The sequence below is a fragment of the Anomaloglossus baeobatrachus genome, chromosome 4 (assembly GCF_048569485.1).
Source record: "Anomaloglossus baeobatrachus isolate aAnoBae1 chromosome 4, aAnoBae1.hap1, whole genome shotgun sequence".
Taxonomy (NCBI): domain Eukaryota; kingdom Metazoa; phylum Chordata; class Amphibia; order Anura; family Aromobatidae; genus Anomaloglossus; species Anomaloglossus baeobatrachus.
In genome coordinates this window covers 363,665,683-363,692,113 of record NC_134356.1, presented here as the reverse complement: position 1 = coordinate 363,692,113, position 26,431 = coordinate 363,665,683, and the positions used below count along the sequence as shown (strand labels likewise).

Below are 26,431 nucleotides of genomic sequence, written 5' to 3'. Positions count from 1 at the left end.
CCCCCTTGTAAGTCTTGATGAATTGGGGAATTATTTTAAGTCTCTTTTGCTTTTCCCACTTTTGTTGCAATTAAAGTGATATTTTTGGCAGTAATGTAAAGTGTATTGTGGTATTTGTTTGAATTGAAAAGTAGCACTAGCTGCGTGTCCTCTTTTTCTGTGTGATTGTTTACTGTTATTGGTTTTTAGAGATAGGCAAACCCGCAGATATTCAAGTTCATATAAGTCTATATGGACCCGAAAAATGTGATGTAAAATGGTGGTAGAAAGAGCTAGGCGGATTAGAGCAGGACAGTTATACCTACTGAGTCTCCCGGGCTGCTGTAACACTACTTCCGGGTCCGCTCATTAACCATCATACATATTCACTGCTTCCCCCACCCACGTCACTTCCAGCATGAGTGATTGATTACAGTCAAGGCTGTGCCCCCACATGGTGTGGCAGCGTCTGTGATTGGTTGGGATCACACATGCTCCCTGCGTCCTTATAGTGGTGTAAAAATAAATAAATTGGTGTAGGGTCCCCCCATATTGTTTAACCCAGCGCAGATAAAGCCTACGGCTACAGGTTGCAGCCCCCAGCTGTGCGCTTATCTTGGCTGTGTATCAAAATAAGAGGGACCCTATGTCCCTTTTTTTAAAAAATAATCTAATAAATAATTTAAAAAACTGCATGCTGTCCCTCCAAATTTGATATCAAGCCTTGATAAAGCCAAAAGCTGGGGGCTGGTATTCTCAGGCTTGGGAGGCCCATGGGTATTGAGCCCCCCAGCCTAAAAATAGCACCCTGAAGCCACACAGAATTGTTTTGTTGATTAGATGTAACAATTCCGGCACTTTACCATGCTCATGCCAATTGCTCTTTTATAAGGGGTTAATAACAGCTCACAGCTGCCATTGAGCCCTAGATTAGTAATGCGAGGCATCTAGGAGACCCCCTGCATTACTAATTTTGAAAGTGAAAATAATTAAACACAAACTCCAAAAAAATCCTTTATTTGAAATAAAAAATGGATGTGACTACCTGAAGCTGTCAAAATACATACTATAAGAGCATAGCTATCTAGTTGTAGTTGTACAAATTTCAATAGTACTGGATGATTATCTTATGTGTACAGGCTTCCCAGTATTAGATTAGATCAGGGGAAGGGGTGAGAGGAACAGACATATGGAGTTTCAACATGTCTGAACCCTTGTTCTCAGGTATTATAAGGGCACGTTGCGTTTTTTTTTTTGCGTTACTGCACCGTTTTAAGCAGCATCACATTGTCAAAATGGATTTGTTCTGCTTCCCCAGCAAAGTCTATGAGAATCATGCAAAATCCGTGCGCACAATGCTTTTTTAAAAGCAGAGTTTTGATTGTCAAAAATGTGACAAAATCTTTGCATTTAAAAAAGCAGCATGTCAATTATTTTGTCCATGTTGGCAGCATTCTACACCCATTGAAATCAATGAGTTGTAGAAAAACTGTAACAAAATGCTAAGCAGTGCGTTTGCACTGCATTTTTGTTGCGATCCGCATGTTTTTTTAACATAACAAACACAGGTCTTTCGGTCTCACTCTCTGTCCATGTTGGTCTCTCCCTCCTACCCCCTCTCTCATACTCACTGATCCACTCTCACTGGTGCTGTGCTGCACAGCGTTCACACTGTGGCGGCTTCTCTTTTGAAAATGCCGGCCGCTCATTAATCCATCTCCCATTCCCTGCTTCCCCCGCCCACCGGCGCCTATGATTGGTTGCAGTCTGACACGCCCCCACGCTGAGTCACAGCTGTCTCACTGCAACAAATCACAGACGCCGGTGGGCGAGTCTATATCAAGCAGTAAAAAAATAAATAAATAAATAATGAAAAAAAAGACGACGTGCAGTCCCCCCCAATTTGGATACCAGCCAATGTAAAGCCACATGGCTGAAGGCTGGTATTCTCAGGATGGGGAGTTCCACGTTATGGGGAGCCCCCCAACCTATCAATATCAGCTAGCAGCTGCCCGGAATTGCCGCATCCATTAGATGCGACAGTCCCGGGACTCTACCCGGCTCATCCCGAATTGCCCTGGTGCGGTGGCAATCGGGGTAATAAGGAGTTAATGGCAGCCCATAGCTGCCACTAGGTCCTAGGTTAATCATGGCAGGCGTCTCCCCGAGATACCTTCCATGATTAACCTGTAAGTTAAAGAAAATAAACACACACATCCAAAAAATCCTTTATTTGTAATGAAAGACAAGAAAACCACTCTCTTTCACCACTTTATTAACCCCTCAAAAACACCTCCAGGTCCGATGTAATCCACGCAAGGTCCCACGACGCTTTCAGCTCTGCTACATCGGAAGCTGACAGGAGCGGCAGTAGAACACCGCCGCTCCTGTGAGCTCCATGCAGCAACTGAAGTGAGTCGCGCGATCAGCTGTGCTGTCACTGAGGTTACTCGCGGCCACCGATCTCAGGTGGAGGACTGCAGCTGTGGCCGCGAGTAACCTGAGTGAAAGCACAGCTGATTGCGCGGCTCACTGCAGTCACTCAGGGGATTTGCGATCACAGGTGAGTCCACGTGTGACCGCAAAACAGGCTGCAACAAAAAGAGAGAGAGCCATGCGATGTCAGTGAAATCGGGTGAAGCTCTGACGTCACTGCTGCGGACTCCTGTGTCCTGGCACTGACCTCGGAGATTCATCTGAGTTCATGACAGGACACAGAGACAGAGCCGCGGGATGAAAATGAAGTCGGGTGAAATTCATCCAAGTTCATTCTCATCGCCTGGCTTGGTCTGTGTCTGCTGTCAGCGGGCATGTAGCAGAGCTGAATTGCCGGGGGACCGCACTGACAAAAATTCATCCAAAACGCATGTAAAATGCATGCAAAATGCATCCAAAAAAACATGCATTTTGGATGCATTCTTTTTGTCAACACACAGCGTCAAGTCTGCCAGAGGGTGCATTTATTTCTGCACTGGTCAGGACGCAACGTGCGCATGATCCCTAAGACACATATGGAGGTGTCTTCCATCAACTTACTCCACTCTTCCCATTGAAAAAACATACACTCTCAGCTGAACCGAGCATGTAAGTGTATGGGGAGGGTGTGAGCACTAGCTTTCAAACAAGTAGGCATTCAGCCAATTGCTATTGAAGGTGTATGTGCACCTCATGAGTGTGTCCTTTGTCATGACTTCCGCTGTTCTATTAAGTAAGATAACACTGCCACTATGAGAGTAGTAATGCAAAATTAGTTTTGAATGTCCATTCCTAAATTGTCAAATTATAATTGAATAGAAACCTATACTATAAAAAGGTTCTATGTAAACAATAAAAAACTGTATCATATAAAGAAGAAAAATGTATGCCAATTGCTTACAACAGAAATTTGAGTACATGTAAGAGACTACAACTGAATGAGACTACCCAAAAGAGGGTATCATTAAATATATACATTTATTCTCTCGGGGACAAAGTCTTGAAATTACACTTTTTATTAAGTTAATATTAGAAAATGTTTGTTATCTTTTCTACATGTTCTAGCAATCATATACAAGTCCTAACAGTTTATGACAGATAGAGTTGTTCAGTCATGTTATAAATAGTAAGTTTCTTGTATTACTACTGGTTAGTATGAATGGAATAATTTTGCAGATTTTGCATGCAATCTGAAAAAAATGTGATAATTTATTTTTTCAAATCCATTTTCTTTGCTTTATTTTTAGGTATGATGTTGACTCAAAGAGTCCCAATTTAGCAAAACATGTAAGTCAAAGTTCCATTATACATATTAAGATTTTATTAAAATGAGTTTTGGTATTATTATTATTATTAGCTACTCTTCGTCATGTGGTGTTTAATGATTGTTGTGAAAACTAACTATAACAGTCAACGTGACCATTTGTACTATGCAAATATTTTTTAGCCAGATCAGATACCCACACTTTGCACTGATGAGGGGCAATCACCCCGAAACACTGTGTCTGCAAATTGGGATTCTGATCTGGCAATAAATCCTAAGGGGTACTTTGCACGTTGTGACATCGCTACTGCGATATCGCCGGGGTCAAATCGAAAGTGATGCACATCCGGCGCCAGTAACGACGTCGCAACGTGTAAAGCCTAGATGCACCGATAAATGATTGCAAAAGCGTCGTAAATCAGTGATCTGTGTAGTGTCAGTCATTTTCATAATTTCACTGCAGCGACAGGAACGATTGTTCATCGTTCCTGCGGCAGCACAGATTGCTGTGTATGAAGCCGCAGGAGCGAGGAACATCTCCTTACCTGCCTCCACCGGCTATGCGGAAGGAAGGAGATGGGCGGGATGTTTATGTCCCGCTCATCTCCACCCCTCTGCTTTTATTGGCCGCCTGCCGTGTGACATTGCTGTGCCGCCGCACGACCCGCCCCCTTAGGAAGGAGGCGGGTCACCGGCCAGAGCGACGTCGCAGGGCAGGTAAGTGCGTGTGAAGCTGCCGTAGCGATAATGTTCACTACAGCAGCTATCACAAGATATCGCATGTGCGACAGGGGCGGGTACTATCGCGCTCGGCATCGCTACCATCGGCTAGCGATGTCGCAACGTGCAAAGTACCCCTAAGTCTTATGAAAAGGCTTGTTTAAAAAGCCACTTTAGACTTTTAGGATTGCTACTTCCAATAGCTGGCACCAGAGTTTGTCTCCTTCCTCACTGGAGGGACAATTTGAATTTTTCTAATTTGGAGAATCCATTCTTATGTTATGAGTTCCAAGACGTTATGCCAGTTGTGAGAACCAAAATCAGTATTGATCATTAGAGGTCTGAGAAGAGTTGATTTTGTAGATAAAATGAAACTATCACACGCCATGACCTGAAATCCACAGGGAATCCATGTGTTTTTTCTATCACAAGAAAGGTCACCTAAAGCAGAAGCTACTGTTTGCATCTGCCTCACCTTCTGGTTAATTGAGGTGAGTCTTGAGTGAGAGTCTCCCCATTAATACAGTCACATACTTATTTTCAGGGTCATTTGAGAAGGAATTATCTAGAGAATATGCAGAAGTTATTTATTTGATCTTTGCTGACTGTTGTGTCATGCAGTAAAGAGTAAATTAGACATATAGATACAGTGCCTACAAGTAGTATTCAACCCCCTGCAGATTTAGCAGGTTTACACATTCGGAATTAACTTGGCATTGTGACATTTGGACTGTAGATCAGCCTGGAAGTGTGAAATGCACTGCAGCAAAAAAGAATGTTATTTCTTTTTTTATTTTCTTTTTAAATTGTGAAAAGTTTATTCAGAGGGTCATTTATTATTCAACCCCTCAAACCACCAGAATTCTGTTTGGTTCCCCTAAAGTATTAAGAAGTATTTCAGGCACAAAGAACAATGAGCTTCACATGTTTGGATTAATTATCTCTTTTTCCAGCCTTTTCTGACTAATTAAGACCCTCCCCAAACTTGTGAACAGCACTCATACTTGGTCAACATGAGAAAGACAAAGGAGCATTCCAAGGCCATCAGAGACAAGATCGTGGAGGGTCACAAGGCTGTCTCCACTGTTGGGAGCATCATCTGGAAGTGGAAGGCTTATGGAACTACTGTTAGCCTTCCACGGCCTGGACAGCCTTTGAAAGTTTCCACCCGTGCCGAGGCCAGGCTTGTCCAAAGAGTCAAGGCTAACTCAAGGACAACAAGGAAGGAGCTCCGGGAAGATCTCATGGCAGTGGGGACATTGGTTTCAGTCAATACCATAAGTAACGTACTCCACCGCAATGGTCTCCGTTCCAGACGAGCCCGTAAGGTACCTTTACATTCAAAGCGTCATGTCAAGGCTCGTCTACAGTTTGCTCATGATCACTTGGAGGACTCTGAGACAGACTGGTTCAAGGTTCCCTGGTCTGATGAGACCAAGATCGAGATCTTTGGTGCCAACCACACACGTGACGTTTGGAGACTGGATGGCACTGCATACGACCCCAAGAATACCATACAATACAGTCAAGCATGGTGGTGGCAGCATCATGCTGTGGGGCTGTTTCTAAGCCAAGGGGCCTGGCCATCTGGTCCGCATCCATGGAAAGATGGATAGCACGGCCTACCTGGAGATTTTGGCCAAGAACCTCCGCTCCTCCATCAAGGATCTTAAGATGGGTCGTCATTTCATCTTCCAACAAGACAACGACCCAAAGCACACAGCCAAGAAAACCAAGGCCTGGTTCAAGAGGGAAAAAATCAAGGTGTTGCAGTGGCCTAGTCAGTCTCCTGACCTTAACCCAATTGAAAACTTGTGGAAGGAGCTCAAGATTAAAGAACACATGAGACACCCAAAGAACCTAGATAACTTGGAGAAGATCTGAATGGAGGAGTGGGCCAAGATAACTCCAGAGACCTGTGCCGGCCTGATCAGGTCTTATAAAAGACGATTATTAGCTGTAATTGCAAACAAGGGTTATTGCACAAAATATTAAACCTAGGGGTTGAATAATAATTGACCCAGACTTTTATGTTGAAAATTTATTAAAATTTAACTGAGCAACATAACTTGTTGGTTTGTAAGATTTATGCATCTGTTAATAAATCCTGCTCTTGTTTGAAGTTTGCAGGCTCTAACTTATTTGCATCTTATCAAACCTGCTAAATCTGCAGGGGGTTGAAGACTACTTGTAGGCACTGTATAACATACACTTCTAATAGTTAAGAAGCTTGTCTAGGAATGTAACATACTATATAAGAAAATTGTTGTTTTGCAGATCAGTATAATAAAAGGAGGAAACTTGTGTATAAAGTAAGAAAATAGTTTCTGTACTCTCTAAAATATTTACATTCTAGGGACCTGAATTTGGATTGAATATTACAGTGTGATTGACAGCTAAAGTTTACTGTCTGGCTGCATAATGTAGTGCTGAGAGAAAACTGTATAGTGTTTACAATATATGCACAAAGCACCATGGGATGCTATATGCATTTTTGCAGCACAAGCTACACATACAGGTTTTTTGCCTTTTAAACCATAGACTAGAGATGAATTAATCTTTTCAATTTAGATCATATTCAAAAAGTGTTTTTTGAAAATCATAGATTCAGCAATTTCAAACAATTTGCTATTCGATTTGCTCGAATCGCCAGAAAAGTCCCTGCTTCCATTTTACGCATTGCTTAGCATTAAAACAGCTACAGAAGGCTCATATGACCTAATCTTTTCAGATATCGTATCATATGGTATAGTGCAGCCAATCAAGTGGCACCATCATAGTCTGTATAAAAGCTGAGGCAGGGAATGCAGGTGATTTAAGATAGTGAGCGCTTACAGCTCAGCAATAGAGATAGGAAACAAAGCCCATAAATGTTGGACAAATAGTTCAGACAGTAGCATGGTGTGTGGTAGAACTGCAGCACTGATGAAGATGATTTTACTTGTCTGTGGACAATACATTAATTTAATTGATAGAGAGAGAGATAGAAGTGCCAGCAGCAGTACCAGACAGTGTAATTGATCAGTGATATGATATAGTTGCCATTTGTCCTGCCGTATTTGAATTACAATTACATATTTCTTTTCACTCTTAGGCCTTGTGCGCACTAGGCGTTTTTGCCGCGTTTTTAGCGGCGTTTTTTACCGCGTTTTTGTGCTGAAAACGCAGTGACATTGCTTCCCTAGCAATGTCAATGGGTTTTCAGAAGTGCTGTCTGCACACAGCGTTTTTTTTAGCTGCGTTTTTGTGGTGACCACAAAAACGCAGCATGTCAATTATTTCTGCGTTTTTCACCCATTGAGTTCAATGAGATGTTCAAAAACGCAATGAAAAAGGCACATTGCAAATATAGCTGCGTTTCTATGACTAAAAACGCAGCTATAAACGCAAGGGGTGGGTACTACAGTGACGTGTACAGGAAGAGGATTCCTTCTGTTGGTAAACACAGAAGCATGAATCCTCCCGGTACCGTCACCGCTGCGTCCACCTCCCGTCCTGTGCATGTCAGCTCCGTGCGGCGCCATGTCTGGGCGGGAGGTGGAGGCAGCGGCGAAAACAAAAGTGAACAGTAGAAAAAAAAAATGTCATATATACTCACCTGTCTGCGTCTGCAGGGTCCCGGTGCCATGTCCGCTCCTGTCCCGGTCCCGCCGCTCCGGCTGTGTGCAGTCTCCCCGGGGCAGGACCTTGCTTGCAGGACCTGGCGGTGGATCACCTGATGCAGTCACCTGACGCATCAGCTGATCGTAATTTTTGCGGTGTCGCCCGGCCGGCTATCAGCTGATCCTGCCGTCAGGGGACTTCATCAGCTGATTACCGGCAGCTCCGGCAGCGATGGGACAGGATCAGACTCTCATCCGATCGCTGCAAGAGCTGCCGGTTATCAGCACATAAGTGAGTATGTATTTTTTTTTTTTTCTACTGATGCATCTGCTGATTGTATAATCGGCTTTTATACAATCAGCCGATGTGTCATGTGATTCAGGCACTTGATCCTGACACATCATCTGATCGCTTTGCCTTCCAGCAAACCGATCAGATGATATTGGATCCGGATTGGACGGCGCGGGACCCTTGACCCAGGATTACTGCGGAGGGGGGGTTCTTTATTTCAATAAAGATGGAGTCACTAATTGTGTTGTGTTTTATTTCTAATAAAAATATTTTTCTGTGTTGGTTTTTTTTTTTTATCATTACTAGAAATTCATGGTGGCCATGTCTAATATTGGCGTGACACCATGAATTTCGGGCTTAGGGCTAGCTGATAATATATAGCTAGCCCTAACTCCATTATTACCTAGCTAGCCACCCGGCATCAGGGCAGCTGGAAGAGTTGGATACAGCGCCAGAAGATGGCGCTTCTATGAAAGCGCCATTTTCTGGGGTGGCTGTGGACTGCAATTCGCAGTGGGGGTGCCCAGAGATCTTGGGCACCCTGCACTGTGGATTCCAATCCCCAGCTGCCTAGTTGTACCCGGCTGGACTCAAAAATTAGGCGAAGCCCACGTCATTTTTTTTTTTTTTTAATTATTTCATGAAATTCATGAAATAATTAAAAAAAAAGGGCTTCTCTATATTTTTGGTTCCCAGCCGGGTACAAATAGGCAGCTGGGGGTTGGGGGCAGCCCGTACCTGCCTGCTGTACCCGGCTAGCATACAAAAATATGGCGAAGCCCATGTCATTTTTTTTTTCTTTTTGGGCAAAAAACTGCATACACTAGTGAATGGAGGATGCTGACCCTTGTAGTTCTGCAGCTGCTGTCTGCTCTCCTGCATACACTAGTTCTGCAGCTGTCTGCTCTCCTGCATACAATGAACATTTTGAAGAAGGAAATGACATCAGACCTTTTTTTTTTTTTTTTTTCATCAACAATCTTTAATGGCATTGTGCACTGATTAAAAACGCAGTGAGCAAAAACGCAGCAAAAAACGCACCAAATCGCGGCAAAAACGCATGCGTTTTTGCCGCGTTTTTTTAGCCATGGGTGCGTTTTTTGAGACAAAAACGCACATAAAAACGCAGCGTGAAAAAAACGCCTAGTGCGCACATACCCTTAATGTACTAGAAAGCTGTAATCCAGGACAATATATTTATTAAAGAAACAAAATTCTGAAATAAGTGTCAGTCATAGACGTTAGGCTTGCTCATCACAAGCATCTGCACTAAGTTTTTACATTTCTTCATTCCTTTTAGTGAAGAGGGAATAATTATTTATTAAAAATACTCAGGAAAAATTCTTAAAATCCATAATTTAACTGTAGCTATCTCAAAAAGTATGCGTGTACAAACTATTTTTTTATTTCACATCAGTTTTACTAGTCAAATTTTACATCTGGACATTCCACACCATTAGAGTATCCTGTTTCAGGGACTGGCGTTTTGGATGTGTTTCTACCTAGCATTTTTCATTATATCATTTTTATAAACAAAATGTTTGAATGGGTATGTCTGTTTTCTGCACACCTGTTTTACTAATCCAACTTGACCACTTGACGTGGCCTACTGTCACATATTGGTCTCCGTATATGTATCTACCTAGCATTTTTTATTACATATTTTTTGGCAAAGGTTGAATAATTGGGGTTGAAAAGATTGTTAAAATATTTTGATACTGTAATGGTAAAAGAAATAATGACAATGAGTAGGGTATTATAAACAAATTAAAAAAAACATACCACAGCTAAGATTTTGGGAGCAGCTGGAAGCTGCAGATGCACCACGACCTCAGGCAATAGTGCTACCAAACACAAGCCACATTTGGCTTCCAAGTGTGAGCGGAGAGAAAGCGGAAATTGTAGTGGAATATATTGCACGTCAAAAATGCCAAAGTTTCATATTTTTGGTCACCACGACTCCACCAGTAAAATCCACTAAGATGCAATCAAAACATTTTATCTACCCCCAAATAGTATCAATTAAAATGTCAAGTTGCCTTGCAGAACATTTTGTTTGTTTCAGAATTTACAGATACCTCTTCATTTTTCACTTTTATGTCAAAGGGAATGAGGTCACCAGAAATCCACCTGCCCGACTAATGCACAGTGTTGCTCAATCCACAGTGGCCATTATAAGTATGTTTTTTTTTCTCTGAAACACTGCAGTGTTTCAGAGTAAGCCTAAGGACACACAACAAGTATAACGGAGTGAGTGGAATGTGATAAAAAAATCGCATTCCACTCTGACCAATGTTACTCTATGGGGCCGCTCCCATGAGCGATTTTTTTCTCAGTCCTATTCTGACTGAGAAAACAATCACAGTGTGCTGTAGGTTGTAGGTGTAATCCGATTCATTTTCTCTCGCACCCATATAAGTTTATCAGTGCGAGAGAAAAATTGCACTAGACTCGCACTACACTGGAGTATAGTGCGATATACGGATCAGCTGAAAATGGAGGAGATAAAGAGATTAGTCCCTCCCTCTCTTCCGCAGTGCCCGCTCTGTCCTCCGTGGCTGTGCTGGGATCACAGGATCGCATCACAGTGGCATGACACTCGGTTTACACTCCAGCAGAGCGAGAGCCGAGTGTCATGCGATGCACTCGCAGTAGTGCTCATGTGGCCCCAGCCTTAAACAAACTTTACCTATAAGTAATTATACAGCCCTCGATTTGGCAGTATGCTTCAGATGGTAGGCTAACTTTAATAATAAATACAAGTTTGAGATCATCGTAATCATGCCTGTTTTATCAATCACGTTGTAAGATCAATTTTACTGCACAATGAATATTGTAAAAAAAAACCCCAAAAAAAACCAGAAAACAAAGCTAAACTTAATTTTTTTTTTCCTCAATATCACCCCACTTTGATTTTTTTTCATTTACCAGTACATTTTATGTTAAAATAAATTATATAATTCAAAACAACAACTTGTTATGCAAAATTCATGTCCTCATACAGCTTTGTTTACTAAAAATAGAAAATTATAGCTCTTGGAACAAGTAGAAAATGAAATTCTTTTAGTAGAGAAGGTGTTAAAAAACTCATACTTAGATAGGTAATCAATATCTGATCGGTGGGGGTGCAACATCTGGCATCCTTTGCCAATAAGCTCTTTCTGGTCACAGTGGCTAGTGGAATTGCTCAGAAGTGGAGCTCCACAGCACAGTTTCGTCAAATGCATAGTGATCGCAGACATGTACTACATATCTGCCCCTTACTGATAGTAATAGGGTGGATGTGTAGTACCCCCCGCTGCCACTATAAAGTTGACAGTGCTGTACAGCTCCACAATTGAGCACATCTGTCTACTGCGATATCAGCTGATTAGCGAAAGTGCTGGATGTTGCACCCCCACTGATCAGATATTGATGACGTGTCTTTAGGATAGGCCATCAATGTAAAACTCATCAATGTAACACCCCCTTTAACAGTGCTATAAATGAGTGTGCCACGATGATATTATGTTCTATATGTGATCTTGTTTTTGCACAGTTAATAAAACCAAAGCCAGGTTAAGAGACATTCATATGTTATTCAGGGCATTGTACAGGTGGTCCGGTAGAACAGATTGTACAGTTTCTGGGAGAACTTTTGTGTATTTTACATTTCTGTTAAAAGGTTTTCGATAAGAAGAAATAATCTTTAAACTTGATACATATTAAACTCACTGTAGGATCTGATCATAATTTATCATTTTATTCTTCCCAGTCTCATATAGGTTAATTGTTTCCCTCATTACTTTCTAGCATCATGTACTTTAATAAATACGTTTAGTAGTTTTTTGCATTTGTATGTTTATGACCTTTAGATTTATATATAGAAAATTGCTAATTAGTTTACACTGTATATTTTGTTTACCAGTTGAACTGACATTTAATCATTTCTTCTATTTTCTCCCCCCAAATGTCAATTTGTAGAGATCCTCTGCAAGGCTAGCCTAGCTGTCATTAGATATCTCTGTTTTCGGGCCAGCCAGAAATAGCTAGTTGTTACATTGAATTAGAGCCGAATCCAGTAAAAAAAACCCTTTGGTTAGATGGAGTTAACCTTTCTTCATCATGTGACACCATAGAAGCCCAATCTTGGCGTTGTCTCCTCCGATTTCTTCAAATTTAGTATATTGCTACTAGATTGTTTCTGCAGAGTATTTCAGCTTCTGGATTCCACTGGATATTGCATGGTACCTACACAGTACATAACTAACTAAAATATTCTATAAAAGCATGTAGAATACCTGTTCAAGTACCAATGCTGATGGTTTGTGATATATATTATGTTATAATAGTCAAAACAGCTATCTCGCCAACCCATATTACATTATCTTGCTTAGATTTATCCGGCTAACACCTCTTGCTATCAGCATTCATTTATGTTTTACACTTGGGTATTATGAAATGTACTTGAATCACAGTGCTTGAAAGAATATATTAAGTTGCTAGCTAATGCTATTCACATCTATTGCTTTATAATGGAGGCCCATAGACACAGGCAAGAGGCTGCAAAAAGTTAATATCCACTTAAACAGCTTGTATTTAAAGGAAATGTGTGACCGACTGAAAAGGAATTCTACTGCACCGTATGGCTGGCTTGTTCTACTTATTTTTTGTTTAGCATTTAGTTTATATTTCCTGTGAGTATTTTGTTTTTATTTATACATCATTTTGCACTCTTATGAGCCTTAGTGGCCTTACACTTTAGTTTTAGTTGTTCAAATGCCTGCCATTTATGTCTAAAGGTCCCCATACACGTTAAAGGGAATCTGTAATGTAAAATAACATTAATAACCTGCACATATGTGATTAATCTTCAGATTAATAATATTGTGATGCCCTGTGGTCACTGTACTGAGAATCCCGCTGCCAGGAAGAAATTAACTTGATTCCTCCCAGCAGCCTCGGGAGAACATAACAGAACATAGAACACAGATCAGAAGTCGAAAGTTATACATTTTTTTCATCTAATTTGAAAAAATAAACTTATGTGGTGGCGAAAACATCTCAAAACAAGTTGTGACAAGGTTAACAAAAGGCTTAAAAAGTAAGTAGTGCTAATGAAGAACAACTGTAGGGTCAATTTTCATTAAATCATAAGACTGTGTATAAAGAGAGCATATAAGCCTAAAGGGTGATTTACACGCTGCGACATCGCTAGCGATTGCTAGCGATGTTGCGAGCGATAGCACCCGCCCCCGTCGTTCGTGCGGCATTTGGTGATCGCTGTCGTAGCGAAAAATATCGCTACGACAGCGTCACACGCACATACCTGTTCAGCGATGTCGCTGTGACTGCCGAACAATCCCTCCTTCAAGGGGGTGGTGCGTTCGGCCTCACAGCGGCGTCACTATGCGGCCGCCCAATTGCAGAGGAGGGGCGGAGATGAGCGGCCGGAACATGCCGCCCACCTCCTTCCTTCCTCATTGCCGGTGGACGCAGGTAAGGAGATGTTCGGCGTTCCTGCGGTGTCACACATAGTGATGTGTGCTGCCGCAGGAACGACAAACAACCTGCAACAATAACGATAGTCAACGAGCAATGATAAGGTGAGTATTTTTGCTCATCAGCGGTCGCTCGTACGTTTTACACGTAACGACGTCGCTTACGAGGCCGGATGTGTGTCGCGATCATCTCCGCCCCTCCGCTTCTATTGGGTGGCCGCTTAGTGACGTCGCTGTGACGACGAACGAACCACCCCCTTAGAAAGGAGGCGATTCGCCGGTCACAGCAACGTCGCTAGGCAGATAAGTAGTGTGATGGGTCCGAGCGATGCTGTGCGCCACGGGCAGCGATTTTCCAATGACGCACAACCGACGGGGTCGAGTACCCTCGCTAGCGATCTTGCTTGCGAGATCGCAGCATGTAAAGCGGCCTTTAGAAGGCAGAGACACTCAAAAACAATCATGGTCAGAGGTTCACAAGTGTATGAAGAACTGCAACTAAAAATTGTGGAACATTTGTTTTGTTTATCTATAAACTTTTATTGAACAGCAAAAAAAAACATAATTTACAACACGATAATTTTTTTGCATATTGTCATACAACACATGTAAATGAATATGTTCATTCAATGTTATTCAAATAAACGCTATATATTTCTCCCCTTCCCAACCCAGAATGAACATCCACCTTCCCCATCCTTTACCATAGTGCGCATTACAGCTCTTTTCCACTTGTTTATCGCTTCCGATGCGAGAGTATCTGAAGCAATATGCTAATGACCCTCTGCTGCGGTGTCAGCCGAGGGTCATGCGACTGTGATGCGATCTTGCAATCGCATTTCAGGAGCAGAGAACATAGAAGGAGCACTTTCTCCCCATCTACACCGTTGTCTGTCTCAGCGTGCACTGCACTGAAGTCGCATAACATGCGAGTGCAGTGCGATTTTACACATGCGTGATGTTACGGCCCCTGGGTCTGTTGCTCCACGTTCCCCTTCTTCCCCTTCTCCTTCTCGTTTGCGTCGTTCCAGTCGTTTGGGAACTTCTTAGCTTCCCGAGTCTAAGTCCCAATTTTGAGCCACTGAGCATGCTTGTGTGGGAGTAGACGCTCCATGCGAGTCTGCATAATATACCCGCTTCCCATGCTTTAGGGGAGTCGGGCTAGGTAGGAACCTCTCCCCCTTTGCTCCTGTTTACTCTCTGCGGATAGCATAGAGAGTTCCCTGGCTCCTTATAGTGCGGTTAGCACACGGGCTTGGACAGGAACTTGCACTTGAGCCATTTCAGAGAAAGCTATTACTCTTTGTTATCAGTTGTCATATTACACTTCCTCTATGAGCATAATAGAGGTTAGTTCTTAGGTTTGCCTGTGTCCATTAACAGGAGACCTGTGCATTCTCTCCTTACCTAGGAGCATTGTTTATGCTTTGTTAATTTACTAGCTTACTTCAGTGAAGTAACAGAGGTATTTCCTATTCGTATGGTGTAGTCGCCCTAACTTATTTATTTGCTACCACATATTAGTTTATGCTAATACCGTACTCGCTGTGAGTTAAAACAGGGTGTGTCATACTAGTCCTAGTGTTGCTGTGAAGTAACAGGAACAAGTACTACTTCTGTGGTACAGACACCCTTTTCTGCTGTCACTAGCAGCAGTTGCATGGTGGGCCCTGACTGCCTGTTACTCTTAATTAGTTATAATACCAGGCAGCCCCGACACATTACGACTGAGCCAAGGGCCTGGCTGTGATGGCAGAGTTACAGCATCTACAGCGCTATATTCAACAGCTTGAGGTTAGACTCAAGTCTGTTGAGGAAAAACCTGTTACTGCAGTACTGACTTCCTCTCATGAACCCCGTCTTGCTCTCCCAAATAAGTACTCGGGTGATAGCAAGACATGTCAGTGGTTTGTCAGCCAGTGCCAAATACACCTGGCACTTAATGCTTCTCACTTTTCCAATGAAAAGGCCAAAGTGGGGTTTATTATCTCACTCCTCCTAGATAAGGCCTTAGAGTGGGCTACGCCTCTCTGGGAACGTGAGGATGTAGTTTTACATTCTGCTACATCCTTCTTAGGGGCATGAAAGGCTGTCTTCTTAGGTCCGCAAGTCACATATGATGCGGCCTTACGGCTTCTAGACTTGTCTCAGGGGTCGTCCGCTACTAGCCTGTATGTTATTAACTTCCGAACTCTGGTCTCTGAGCTGGATTGGCCAGAGAGAGTTCTGATTCCTATTATTTGGTGAGGCCTGGCTGGCTACGTTAAAGACGCTCTTGCCACTAGAGAAGTTCCTCCAACATTGGAGGAGATTATCACTGTGGCAACGAGGATAGACGTACGCCATAAAGAGCGTAAGCTCGAGTTAGGTACCTCTCGTCCTAAAATCAGTCCAGTACCTGACCTACTGGTCTCGCCAACTTTGCGGTCTACCTCGGAGAATTCCCCAGTCCCTATGAAATTAGGCAGTACGTCTCCTATACCCCACAAAGCTACTCCCCCAGTTTGCTTTGTATGCCACCGGGTAGGACACTATGCCAATAAGTGTTCCTCACGTAAGGGATCCTCTCAGGGAAACTCCTAGGTCTAGTGACTGTTAGAGGGGAGTTGTTAGATAAGTCACCTTCACCCTCTAAATTCTTTTTTAAGGGTCATTTGTGTTTTGCTTCTTCCCAACCATTGCCCATTCAGGCATTTGTGGATTCTGGAGCAGATGGCAACTTTGTCTCCTCTGCCTTTGTTTCCAGACATAACATCCCATCCACTATCTTACCTAGTGCTATTCCGGTACGAGTGGTCAATGGTACTATACTCTCAGAAGCAATAACATTAAGAACTGCACCCTTACAACTTACCTTACCGCATGGTCACTCTGAGGAGATCTCGTTTCTCATGTTACCTGAGAGTACTGACGACGTGCTCTTAGGCTTACCCTGGTTGCGTCTGCACTCGCCTTTGAAAGATTGGCGGTCTGATGGTATTATCAGATGGGATGCAGGGTGTCAGTTTCATTGTCTATCCAAAACCTCCAAGACAGTGTCTACCATCAAGACCCCTGACATTTCCTCTCTACCTACTCCTTACCTGGAGTATGCAGACGTTTTCTCCAAGCAGGGTGCCGAGAAACTTCCTCCTCACAGACCCTACGATTGCGCCATAGACCTCATTCCGGGTGCCATTCCACCTAAGGGCACAGTTTACCCCCTTTCTATTCCCGAGTCTGAGGCTATGGCTGCTTATATCAAAGAGAGCCTAGAGAAGGGGTTTATTCGCAAATCCGTTTCCCCCGCAGGAGCAGGGTTGTTTTTTGTGCGCAAAAAGAGGGTGATTTGCAACCATGTATAGATTACAGGTGGATCAGTGCCATTACTGTGAAAAATAAGTATCCCCTACCTCTTATTACAGAGCTCTTTGATAGACTCCGAGGTGCTCACATCTTTACCAAGTTAGATCTGCGTGGGGCTTATAACCTGGTACGCATCCGTGAGGGCGATGAATAAGACAACTGCATTATACCAGAATACCAGAGATGGTCACTATGAGTACCTGGTTATGCCCTTTGGTTTATGCAACGCCCCAGCAGTCTTCCAACACTTCGTAAATTATGTGTATCGAGACCTTCTACTGTCATCTGTCGTCGTCTATCTGGATGACATGTTAATTTTTTCTCCCTATCTCGATACGCATCGGCAGGATGTGATTCGAGTGCTTTCTCGGCTAAGGGAGCATTCGTTATTCGCAAAGCTCGAGAAGTGCGTCTTCGAGCAAAGGTCGGTCTCCTTCTTGGGATATATTATCTCCCATAAGGGCTTGGCGATGGATCCCGTTAAGGTGTCTGCAGTGCAGGAATGGTCTGAACCTAGGTCTTTCAAGGCGGTACAGAGATTCCTAGGGTTCATTAACTATTACCGGCAGTTTATTCCCCACTTCTCCACCCTAGTCGCTCCTTTGGTGGCCCTGACCAAAAAGGGAGCAAATCCCAAGGTTTGGTCGGCTGAGACTACACAGGCGTTTATCTCTGTCAAGTCTTATTTCTGTAGTGCACCTGATGAGAACAAACCTTTTATCATGGAGGTGGACGCATCCTCTGTGGGAGCTGGGGCTGTGCTCTTTCAAAAAGATACCAACGGGAGGAAAAGACCCTGTTTCTTTTTCGCCAAGACTTTCTCTCCAGCAGAGAGAAATTATGCCATCGGGGACCGAGAACTTCTTGCCATGAACTTGGCTTTTGAAGAGTAGCGTCATATGCTTGAGGGTGCTAGACATGATGTCCAGGTTTTCACTGACCATAAAAACCTTACTTACCTCCAGACGGCACGACGTCTAAACTCTCAACAGGCACGTTGGGCCTTGTTCTTTTCCCGGTTTCATTTCACGGTACATTATCTCTTCGGAGACAAGAACAATAAGGCAGATGCACTCTCGCGGTCCATGGAGTCTACTCATGTGGAAGATGATGTTCCTCGCCTTATCTTACCATCTCAGGTGTTTCACACCCTTTCTCCAGTGACTCTTGACCAAATACCACCTGGGAGGACCTTTGTACCTCCACCAAGACAGAATGATATTCTGTCTTGGGCTCATACTTCTAAGCTTGGTGGGAATTTCGGTGTCAGGCGGACAAGAGCTAATCGAGAGATGGTACTGGTGGCCTAATCTGGCTAACCAAGTCAGGAGGTACATTCGTTCTTGCTATTTCTGGGCACGAAACCGTCCTTCACGTCAGAGACCGGCTGGTCTTCTACACCCACTGCCCGTACCCGATAGACCTTGGGAGGTTGTAGGAATGGATTTTGTAGGAGAACTCCCATCCTCACCAGGCCACCGTTTCATCTGGGTACTCTCTGATCACTTTTCACGAATGGTACATCTGGTTCCTCTGCGTGGCCTTCCCTCATCTAGGGTCTTGGTCAGACTCTTTATCCAGCACGTCTTCAGATTGCATGGGATGCCTGATCGCATAGTATGTGACAGGGGTCCTCAGTTTGCATCTCAGTTTTGGCGTGACTTTTGCAGCCTGTTGCAGATTGAGTTAAACATCTCTTAGGCCTATCATCCCCAGACCAATGGGTTGGTGAAACGTACGAACCAGACATTAATTACATACCTTGGTCATTTTGTTTCCGCACACCATAATGATTGGTCTTCACTCCTTCCTTGGGCAGAGTTCGCCCTTAACAACTCGGTGGGTGAGGCTACGGGTCAAACCCCTTTTGTCCTTAACAATGGACAACATCCCTGGGTTCCTATGCCTTTTCCTGCCACTACTCCCACTCCTCTGGTTTCTGATTGGGCGACTAACGCCAGAAATGTATGGGATCATGCCCAAGCAGCTATTCAACCAGCCAAGGACCACATGAGACCGAGGGCTGATCGTCTCCGTCGCCCGGCACCGGTGTATTCCCCAGGCGACTTTGTTTGGCTCTCCGCCAGGAACATCAAAGTCAGAACGGGGTCGTCCAAGTTTGCTCCACGTTACCTGGGTCCCTATGAGGTTCTCCGGCAAATAAATCCGGTAGTGTACCAGTTGAAGTTACCATCCCATCTCCGAATCCATGACAAGTTTCATGTCTCCCTATTGAAACCTGCTATTCTCCCTCATGCTAGGGATGAATCTTCTCCATCTTCTGACTCCTCCCGAACCAACTACCCTGTACGGGCTATTGTTGGCCTTAAACGGGTACGAGGTTGCAGGTTTTTATTAGTTGATTGGGAGGGTTATGGTCCGGAACACTGGTATTGGGAGCCGGAGGAGGCTATTAATGCTCCTGACCTCATAGCTGCTTACCTGCGCCGCCGGGAGGGGGGGGGCTTTAGAGGGGGGGTGTACTGTTACGGCCCTTGGGTCTGTTGCGCCACATTCCCCTTCTTCCCCTTCTGCATCTCGTTTGCGTCATTCCAGTCGTTTGGGAACTTCTTAGCTTCCTGAGCCTAAGTCCCAATTTTGAGCTACTGAGCATGCTCACGAACTTAGTCATTTCTGAGGCTAAGTGTGTACTATGTTCTGAGCATGTCTGCGATGTGGCATTACATGATTGGCCGTAGGTGATGTCACAGATGATGCGGGGATCACATGGTCCTCGGCATGTGACGTGGCATTACATGATTGGCCGTGTGTGATGTCACAGATGACGCGGGGATCACATGGTCCTTGGCATGTGACGTGGCATTACATGATTGGCCGAGGGTGACGTCACTTCTGTCGTTGCTCGTTACTGGCCCAGGGTTGTTCCTGTTAATTATCCTCCATCTTGTGGGCGGAGACAAGTTTATAAAAGGCCCTGGAGCCCGCCTCTCGGTGCTCAGTCGTTACATGTGCTTGTGTGGGAGTAGACGCTCCATGCGAGTCTGCATAATATACCCGCTTCCCATGCTTTAGGGGAGTCAGGCTAGGTAGGAACCTCTCCCCCTTCGCTCCTGTTTACTCTCTGCAGATAGCATAGAGAGTTCCCTGGCTCCTTATAGTGCGGTTAGCACACGGGGCTTGGACAGGGACTTGCACTTGAGCCATTTCAGAGAAAGCTATTGCTCTCTGTTATCAGTTGTCATATTATACTTCCTCTATGACGATAATAGAGGTTAGTTCTTAGGTTTGGTTGTGACCATTAACAGGAGACCTGTGCATTCTCTCCTTACCTAGGAACATTGGTTATGCTTTAATTTACTAGCTTACTTCTGTGAAGTAACAGAGGTATTTCCTATTCGTATGGGGTAGTCGCCCTAAGTTATTTATTTGCTACCACATATTAGTTTATGCTAATACCGTACTCGCTGTGAGTTAAACAGGGTGTGTCGTACTAGTCCTAGTGTTGCTGTGAAGTAACAGGAACAAGTACTACTTCTGTGGTACAGACACCCTTTTCTGCTGTCACTAGCAGCACTTGCACGGTGGGCCCTGACTGCCTGTTACTCGTAATTAGTTATAATAGCACTCAGCCCCATAACACGTGAGCCGAGACTCTGTGCAAAATGCAGCATGCTACGATTGCCCTGAGAGCACGATTCGTGTGGGGAAAAAACAGGACAGAGGAAACTGTCTTATTGATTAACACTGGTGCGAGTGCAATCCGATTTTTTTATTGGATTGCACTCACCCATGAAAATCGCAGATGGAAAAGAGCCCGTACAGTAAAAGTAATATCCCCATATACTCATTTTATTGCTCATTTTAATAACCAGTGGGCTTCAATTTAAGGGAATAAACTCCTTTTGTTTATTAGAAATTTAAATTGCCAAATACTGGAATATTGGACAGGCTCTCCCAAATAGCAGTGCTCCTGGAATCCAAAGGCAGAAGGGCGGATTTAGACCAGTTTATTGTCAAGTCTGAAAAGGTCTCAAATCTGTCAGTGGTGTCCATTATCTTTTGGAATAGAGTTATCCGAGTTATTAATGAATAATAATAGTCATCAGTGTATAGAGTAACCTTTTTTTCCATACTTAAAACCTTAATCTTCGGGTATCTTCTAATAATACAAGTGAACAGTTCCACTGCAAGAGCAGAGAGAAGTGACGATAGAGGGCAGCCTTGTGTAGTCCCCCTACAAAGCTCCAAACTCTCTCAGAATCCCTCATTAGCAATTAGTTTAGCCCATGGGGATTCATATAGTTTCTTAATCCATTTAATGAAATTAGAACCAAATCCCATCTCCCCCAGCAAAGCCCACATACTCTCTCACTCCACACTATCAAACGCCTTAGCAGCATCAAGGGAGACAACAGATTTTGCGCTTGTGTTATCTTGTGTCGCTTACAGCTGTAAAAATACCTTTTGCAGGTAAATGGCTGTTGATTTTGAAGGTATGAACCCAGCCTGATCAGGGTGGATAACTAAGGAGATGACCAAATTCAACTGGGTGGTGTAGATTTTTGCCAGAATCTTGACGTCAGACGTAAGTAATCAATTAAGGCTGCTTTACACGCTAGCGATGTCACTGGTGAAAGCACCCGCCCCCATCGGTTGTGCGTCACAGGCAAATCGCTGCCCGTGTCGTACAATATCGCTAACACCCGTCACACGGACTTACCTGCCTAGCGATGTCGCTGTGGCCGGTGAACCGCCTCCTTTCTAAGGGGGCGGTTCGTGCAGCATCACAGTGACAGCAGCTGTCCAATTGAAGCGGAGGGGCGGAGAGCAGCTGAAAGAAAGTGACGCCCACCTCGTTGCCGGAGGACGCAGGTAAGGTGTTGTTCCTCGTTCCTGGGGTGTCACACGTAGCAATGTGTGCTGCCTCAGGAACGACGAACAACCTGCATCCTGAACCAGCAACGATATTTGGGATTAGAACAACATGTCAACGATCAAAGATTAGGTGAGTAATTTTGATCATTAGCGGTCGTTCGTACGTTTTACACACAACGACGTTGCTAACGAGGCCAGATGTGCATCACGAATTCCGTGACCCCCAACGACATCTCGTTAGCGATGTCGTTGCGTGTAAAGCCCCCTTTATATAGGCCTGTACGAACCCAGGAGATCTTTCTCCTTCCCCTATTTTGTAATCACTACAAATATTGCTTCCCTTAAACAGATTGACAAGCTTCCTGCCTGGGATGCATTGTTAATAGTGATGGGTGAACCCCCCAATGTTCGTGTTCTGGAGACACGCCCGAACTTTTTGTAAAGTTTGAGTTCGGGTTCTGAGATAACGCGAACTTGCATCTGAACTCTGAACTTGGACTTTAGTCACCGGATGGGGTGGGGGGGTCTGTAAAATAAAGAATATAGTTAGTAATAAACATTATCATTTTACTTACCGCTCCCACGAAGCGCCCTGCAGACCCGCTCAGCCACTGTCTCCCGGCCACTTCTGCTTCCGGGTCCAATCATTAACTTCTGGTGGTATTCACTGCACTGCTCATCCCTAGGCAGTTTTCAGCTGTTCTCGGCCGTGTTCGTGGTGACATAAGGGTTCACCCGAGTCCATGGCTTAGTGATGGATTGAACTTTGACTGTCACTGGCAGCCTGCTTCTCACTCTGTATAGACATTTGTCTGTACAGAGCGATGAAGCAGAACTGACATTGCTCTCCCTGTGGACTATGTTGGACAAAGAATTTTTTTATAATAAAGATGGAGTCTCTAAAGGCTACTTTACACGCTGCGATTTCGGTACCGATATCGCTAGCGTGGGTACCCGCCCCCATCGGTTGTGCGACCCGGGCAAATCGCTGCTTGTGGCGCACAACATCGCCCAGACCCGTCACACTACTTACCTGCCTAGCGACGTCGCTGTGACCGGTGAACCGCCTCCTTTCTAAGGGGGAGGTCCGTGCGACGTCACAGTGACGTCACTAAGCGGCCGCCCAATAGAAGCGGAGTGGCGGAGATGAGCGGGACGTAACATCCCGCCCACCGCCTTCCTTCCTCATTGCGGACGGGACGCAGGTAAGGAGAGGTTCCTCGTTCCTGTGGTGTCACACATAGCGATGTATGCTGCCGCAGGAACGACAAACTACATCGTTACTGCAGCAGCAACGATATTCGAGAATGGACATGTCACCGATGAGCGATTTTGCACATTTTTGCGACGATGCAAAATCGCTCATAGGTGTCACACCCAACAATATCGTTAAAGCGACCGGATGTGCGTCACAAATTCCATTACCCCAACGAGATCGCTTTAGCGATGTCGTAGCGTGTAAAGTGGCCTTTAATTTTTTTTGCTTTATTTCTAATAAAAAACATTTTCTTTGTGTTGTGCTTTTCTTTTTACTGTTTACTAGAAATTCATGGTGGCTATGTCTAATTTGGCATGAGACTATGAATTTCGGGCTTGGTACCAGCTGAGAATACAAAGCTGGTATTAATGCTTTTATTACCCAGCGTGTCACCGCCATCAGGGCCGCTGCACGAGCCAGGTAAAGCGCCTGGAAATGGTGCTAAGAAACAATATGCCATTTCCAGGAATGGCTGCGGGCTGTGGAGAATCCCAGCCCCCAGCTGCCTGGTTTTATCTGACTGGCAATCAATTACGGTGGGAGCTCACACATTTTTCTTTTAATTATTTTTTTTAAATGATTAAAAAATAATGGGCTTCCGTATTTTGATTGCCAGCCAAGGTAAAGCCAGACACATGGGGTGCAAGCCCGTAGCCGTCCGCTTTATCTGTACTGAGAATCAAAAGTACTGCGGAGCGCTGCATTATTTTTTTTAATTATTTATTTATTTTTTTACACTACTATATGTGTGAGGGACCCAACAGCCAATCACAGACGCTGTCACGCAGAATGGGCGTCTGTAATTGGCTGTTGGAGTAACCTGGAATCTGCCCATACATTTTAGCTGCTAGAATGTATGGGCTGGTTTCAGGTTACACCTGCATCCAATCACAGATGCCCACTCTGTGACAGCATCTGTGATTGTCTGTTATTTTAACAGTAAAATAAAACAACACAGAGATTTTTTTTTAATTAGAAATAAAACAGAAGACATTTAGGACTCCATCTTTATCACCCTCCAAAAAAACCTCCAACATATTCCAAAGGCAGGCAAGCATCTTCAGCACTGCTACATCTGTGCGAGGAGACATACAGGTCTGCTCGCACAGACTCATGTACAGACTCGGAGAGCTGTCAGAGACTTCATCCGAGTGCACAACTGAGGCCAGTCAGCTGTGCCCCCGGGTAACCTCGACTGTCGTCACTGCAACACTGCCGTAAAGTGAGCACTTGTCGGCAGTGAGAGCGCTGATGTCAAAGTCGGGGATAGCCGAGGGCACAGCTGACGTCACAGCTTTCACCGTTGACAAGCGCTCACTTTCGGCAGTGTTGCAGTGACGTTACAACAACATTCCCACCAGACTTGTCACATGGCTATGATGTCATGTAAGGTCCTGTAACCCACGAGGTAACAACATTCACACCAGACTGGTCACATGGCTATGACGTCATGGAAGGTCCTGTAGTCAGTGGAGGTTACCTGGGGGCACAGTTGACTGTGCCTGCTTATCTGTGTGAGCAGACCTGTGTTTGTCTCCTTGCACAGATGTAGCAGAGCTAAAGAGATGCTCGCCTTTGGACTACGTCAGAGGCTTTTTTTTTACAGCCCCTGGACCCGAACTGGACCTGAACTGCAGCACAAAACTCGTGTTCGGTACCTTGCACATAAGCACTATGTGTTCGGTACGAATCTTGAACTTTCCAGTTCGGGTTCACCCATCCCTAATTGTTAATCATATCCAGGTATTTTTTTGCTAATAGATCCTCAAATTGCTTCTAGAGTTCTGTTGGCAGGTCATCTGACAGCGGGGTCTTGTCAGTAGTGATGGGCAGATCCGGACTACAAAAGTCCAGATCCGCACGATTTCAAGAATACCCGGGTGCCAGACCCCGTCTGGGATTTCGGGTGTTGATTTGGATCTGCCACTGGGGAAATAAAAAAAAAAATAAATAAAGGAAAAATAAAGCATAAATAAAGAAAATAAGAATGAAGCAAATGCATCATACTTACGGAGACTCAGGTGTGGCTGTACAGTGCTCCTGTGGCCTCTCCTTCACTTCTTGGGCCGCTCATTATTGCTCATCCATATTGTTAGGCACCAAGGTTCTTCGTCACCTTGGATGCCTTCTGCCAGTCCAGTTCCTTCTCAGGAGGAGTTTCCTGGATCTTCTGCCTGACCTAGTCGTCGTTTTAGGCATCTAGCGGCTGCCTGTGGTGTTAATGGAGTCTTTTGGAATTCTAAAACTAAAGGGGGCTTTACACGGTACGACCGATTGTGCAATTTCACAATCGATCGTACCTGCCCCCGTCGTTTGTGCGTCACGGGCAAATCGCTGCCCGTGGCGCACAAAGTCTGTAACCCCGTCACACATACTTACCTCTCGTGCGACCTCGCTGTGGGCGGCGAACGTCCACTTCCTGGAGTGGGAGGGACGTTCGGCGTCACAGCGACATCACGCGGCCGCCGGCCAATGGAAGCGGAGGGGCGGAGATGAGCAGGATGTAAACATCCCGCCCACCTCCTTCCTTCACATAGCTGGCGGCGGCCGCGTGACCCAGGTGAGCTGCTGTTCATCGTTCCCAGGGTGTCACACGGAGCGGCGTGTGCTACCCCGGAAACGATGAACAACTAAATGAAATGATATTATGGAACCTAGCGAGCAGTACACGACTCACGATTTGTGAGCGATACTGCGTCGCTAGGAGGTGTCACACAGGCCGGCATCGCCAGCGATGCCGGATGTGCGTCACAAAAACCGTGACCCCGACGATCTATCGCACGATAGATTGTCTGGTGTAAAACAGCCTTAAGTCTTGTATTTCACCTACTAAGCATGCTTAGCATGTTTGTCTTATTTCTGAGGCTAAGTCCTCAGTTCAGGCTACTGAGCATGCTCGCACACTTTGTTACTTATCTGAGGCTTAATCCAGAAAGAGCTACACTGAGCATGTCCGTGACATGGTAGCATCTGATTGGTGCTATGAGGTCATCACTGATGAGTCACGTTCTGATTGGTCACCAGTGACATCATCGTTGACATGGCGTGCTCTGGTTGGTCATCGGGTGATGCCGTCACTGACTGGGCACCCATGTTGGAGGTGGAGTTTAGATGTTAAAAGACCTCAGACAGCGCACATGAGTGTGCAGTCGTCATTGTATGTAGGTGCACATGGTTGCT

The 26,431-nt window shown here is 44.7% G+C and overlaps 1 protein-coding gene across 1 annotated transcript in view; it reads left to right on the top strand.

Moving 5' to 3' along the window:
• CPNE8 (copine 8) overlaps window positions 1-26,431 on the top strand; it is a 406,483-nt gene that overhangs the window by 194,797 nt on the left and 185,255 nt on the right. Inside the window, exon 5 of the mRNA XM_075345128.1 lies at window positions 3,702-3,741. Within this exon, the coding sequence (XP_075201243.1) occupies window positions 3,702-3,741 (40 nt within the window). The remainder of the gene's footprint in view (window positions 1-3,701; window positions 3,742-26,431) is intronic.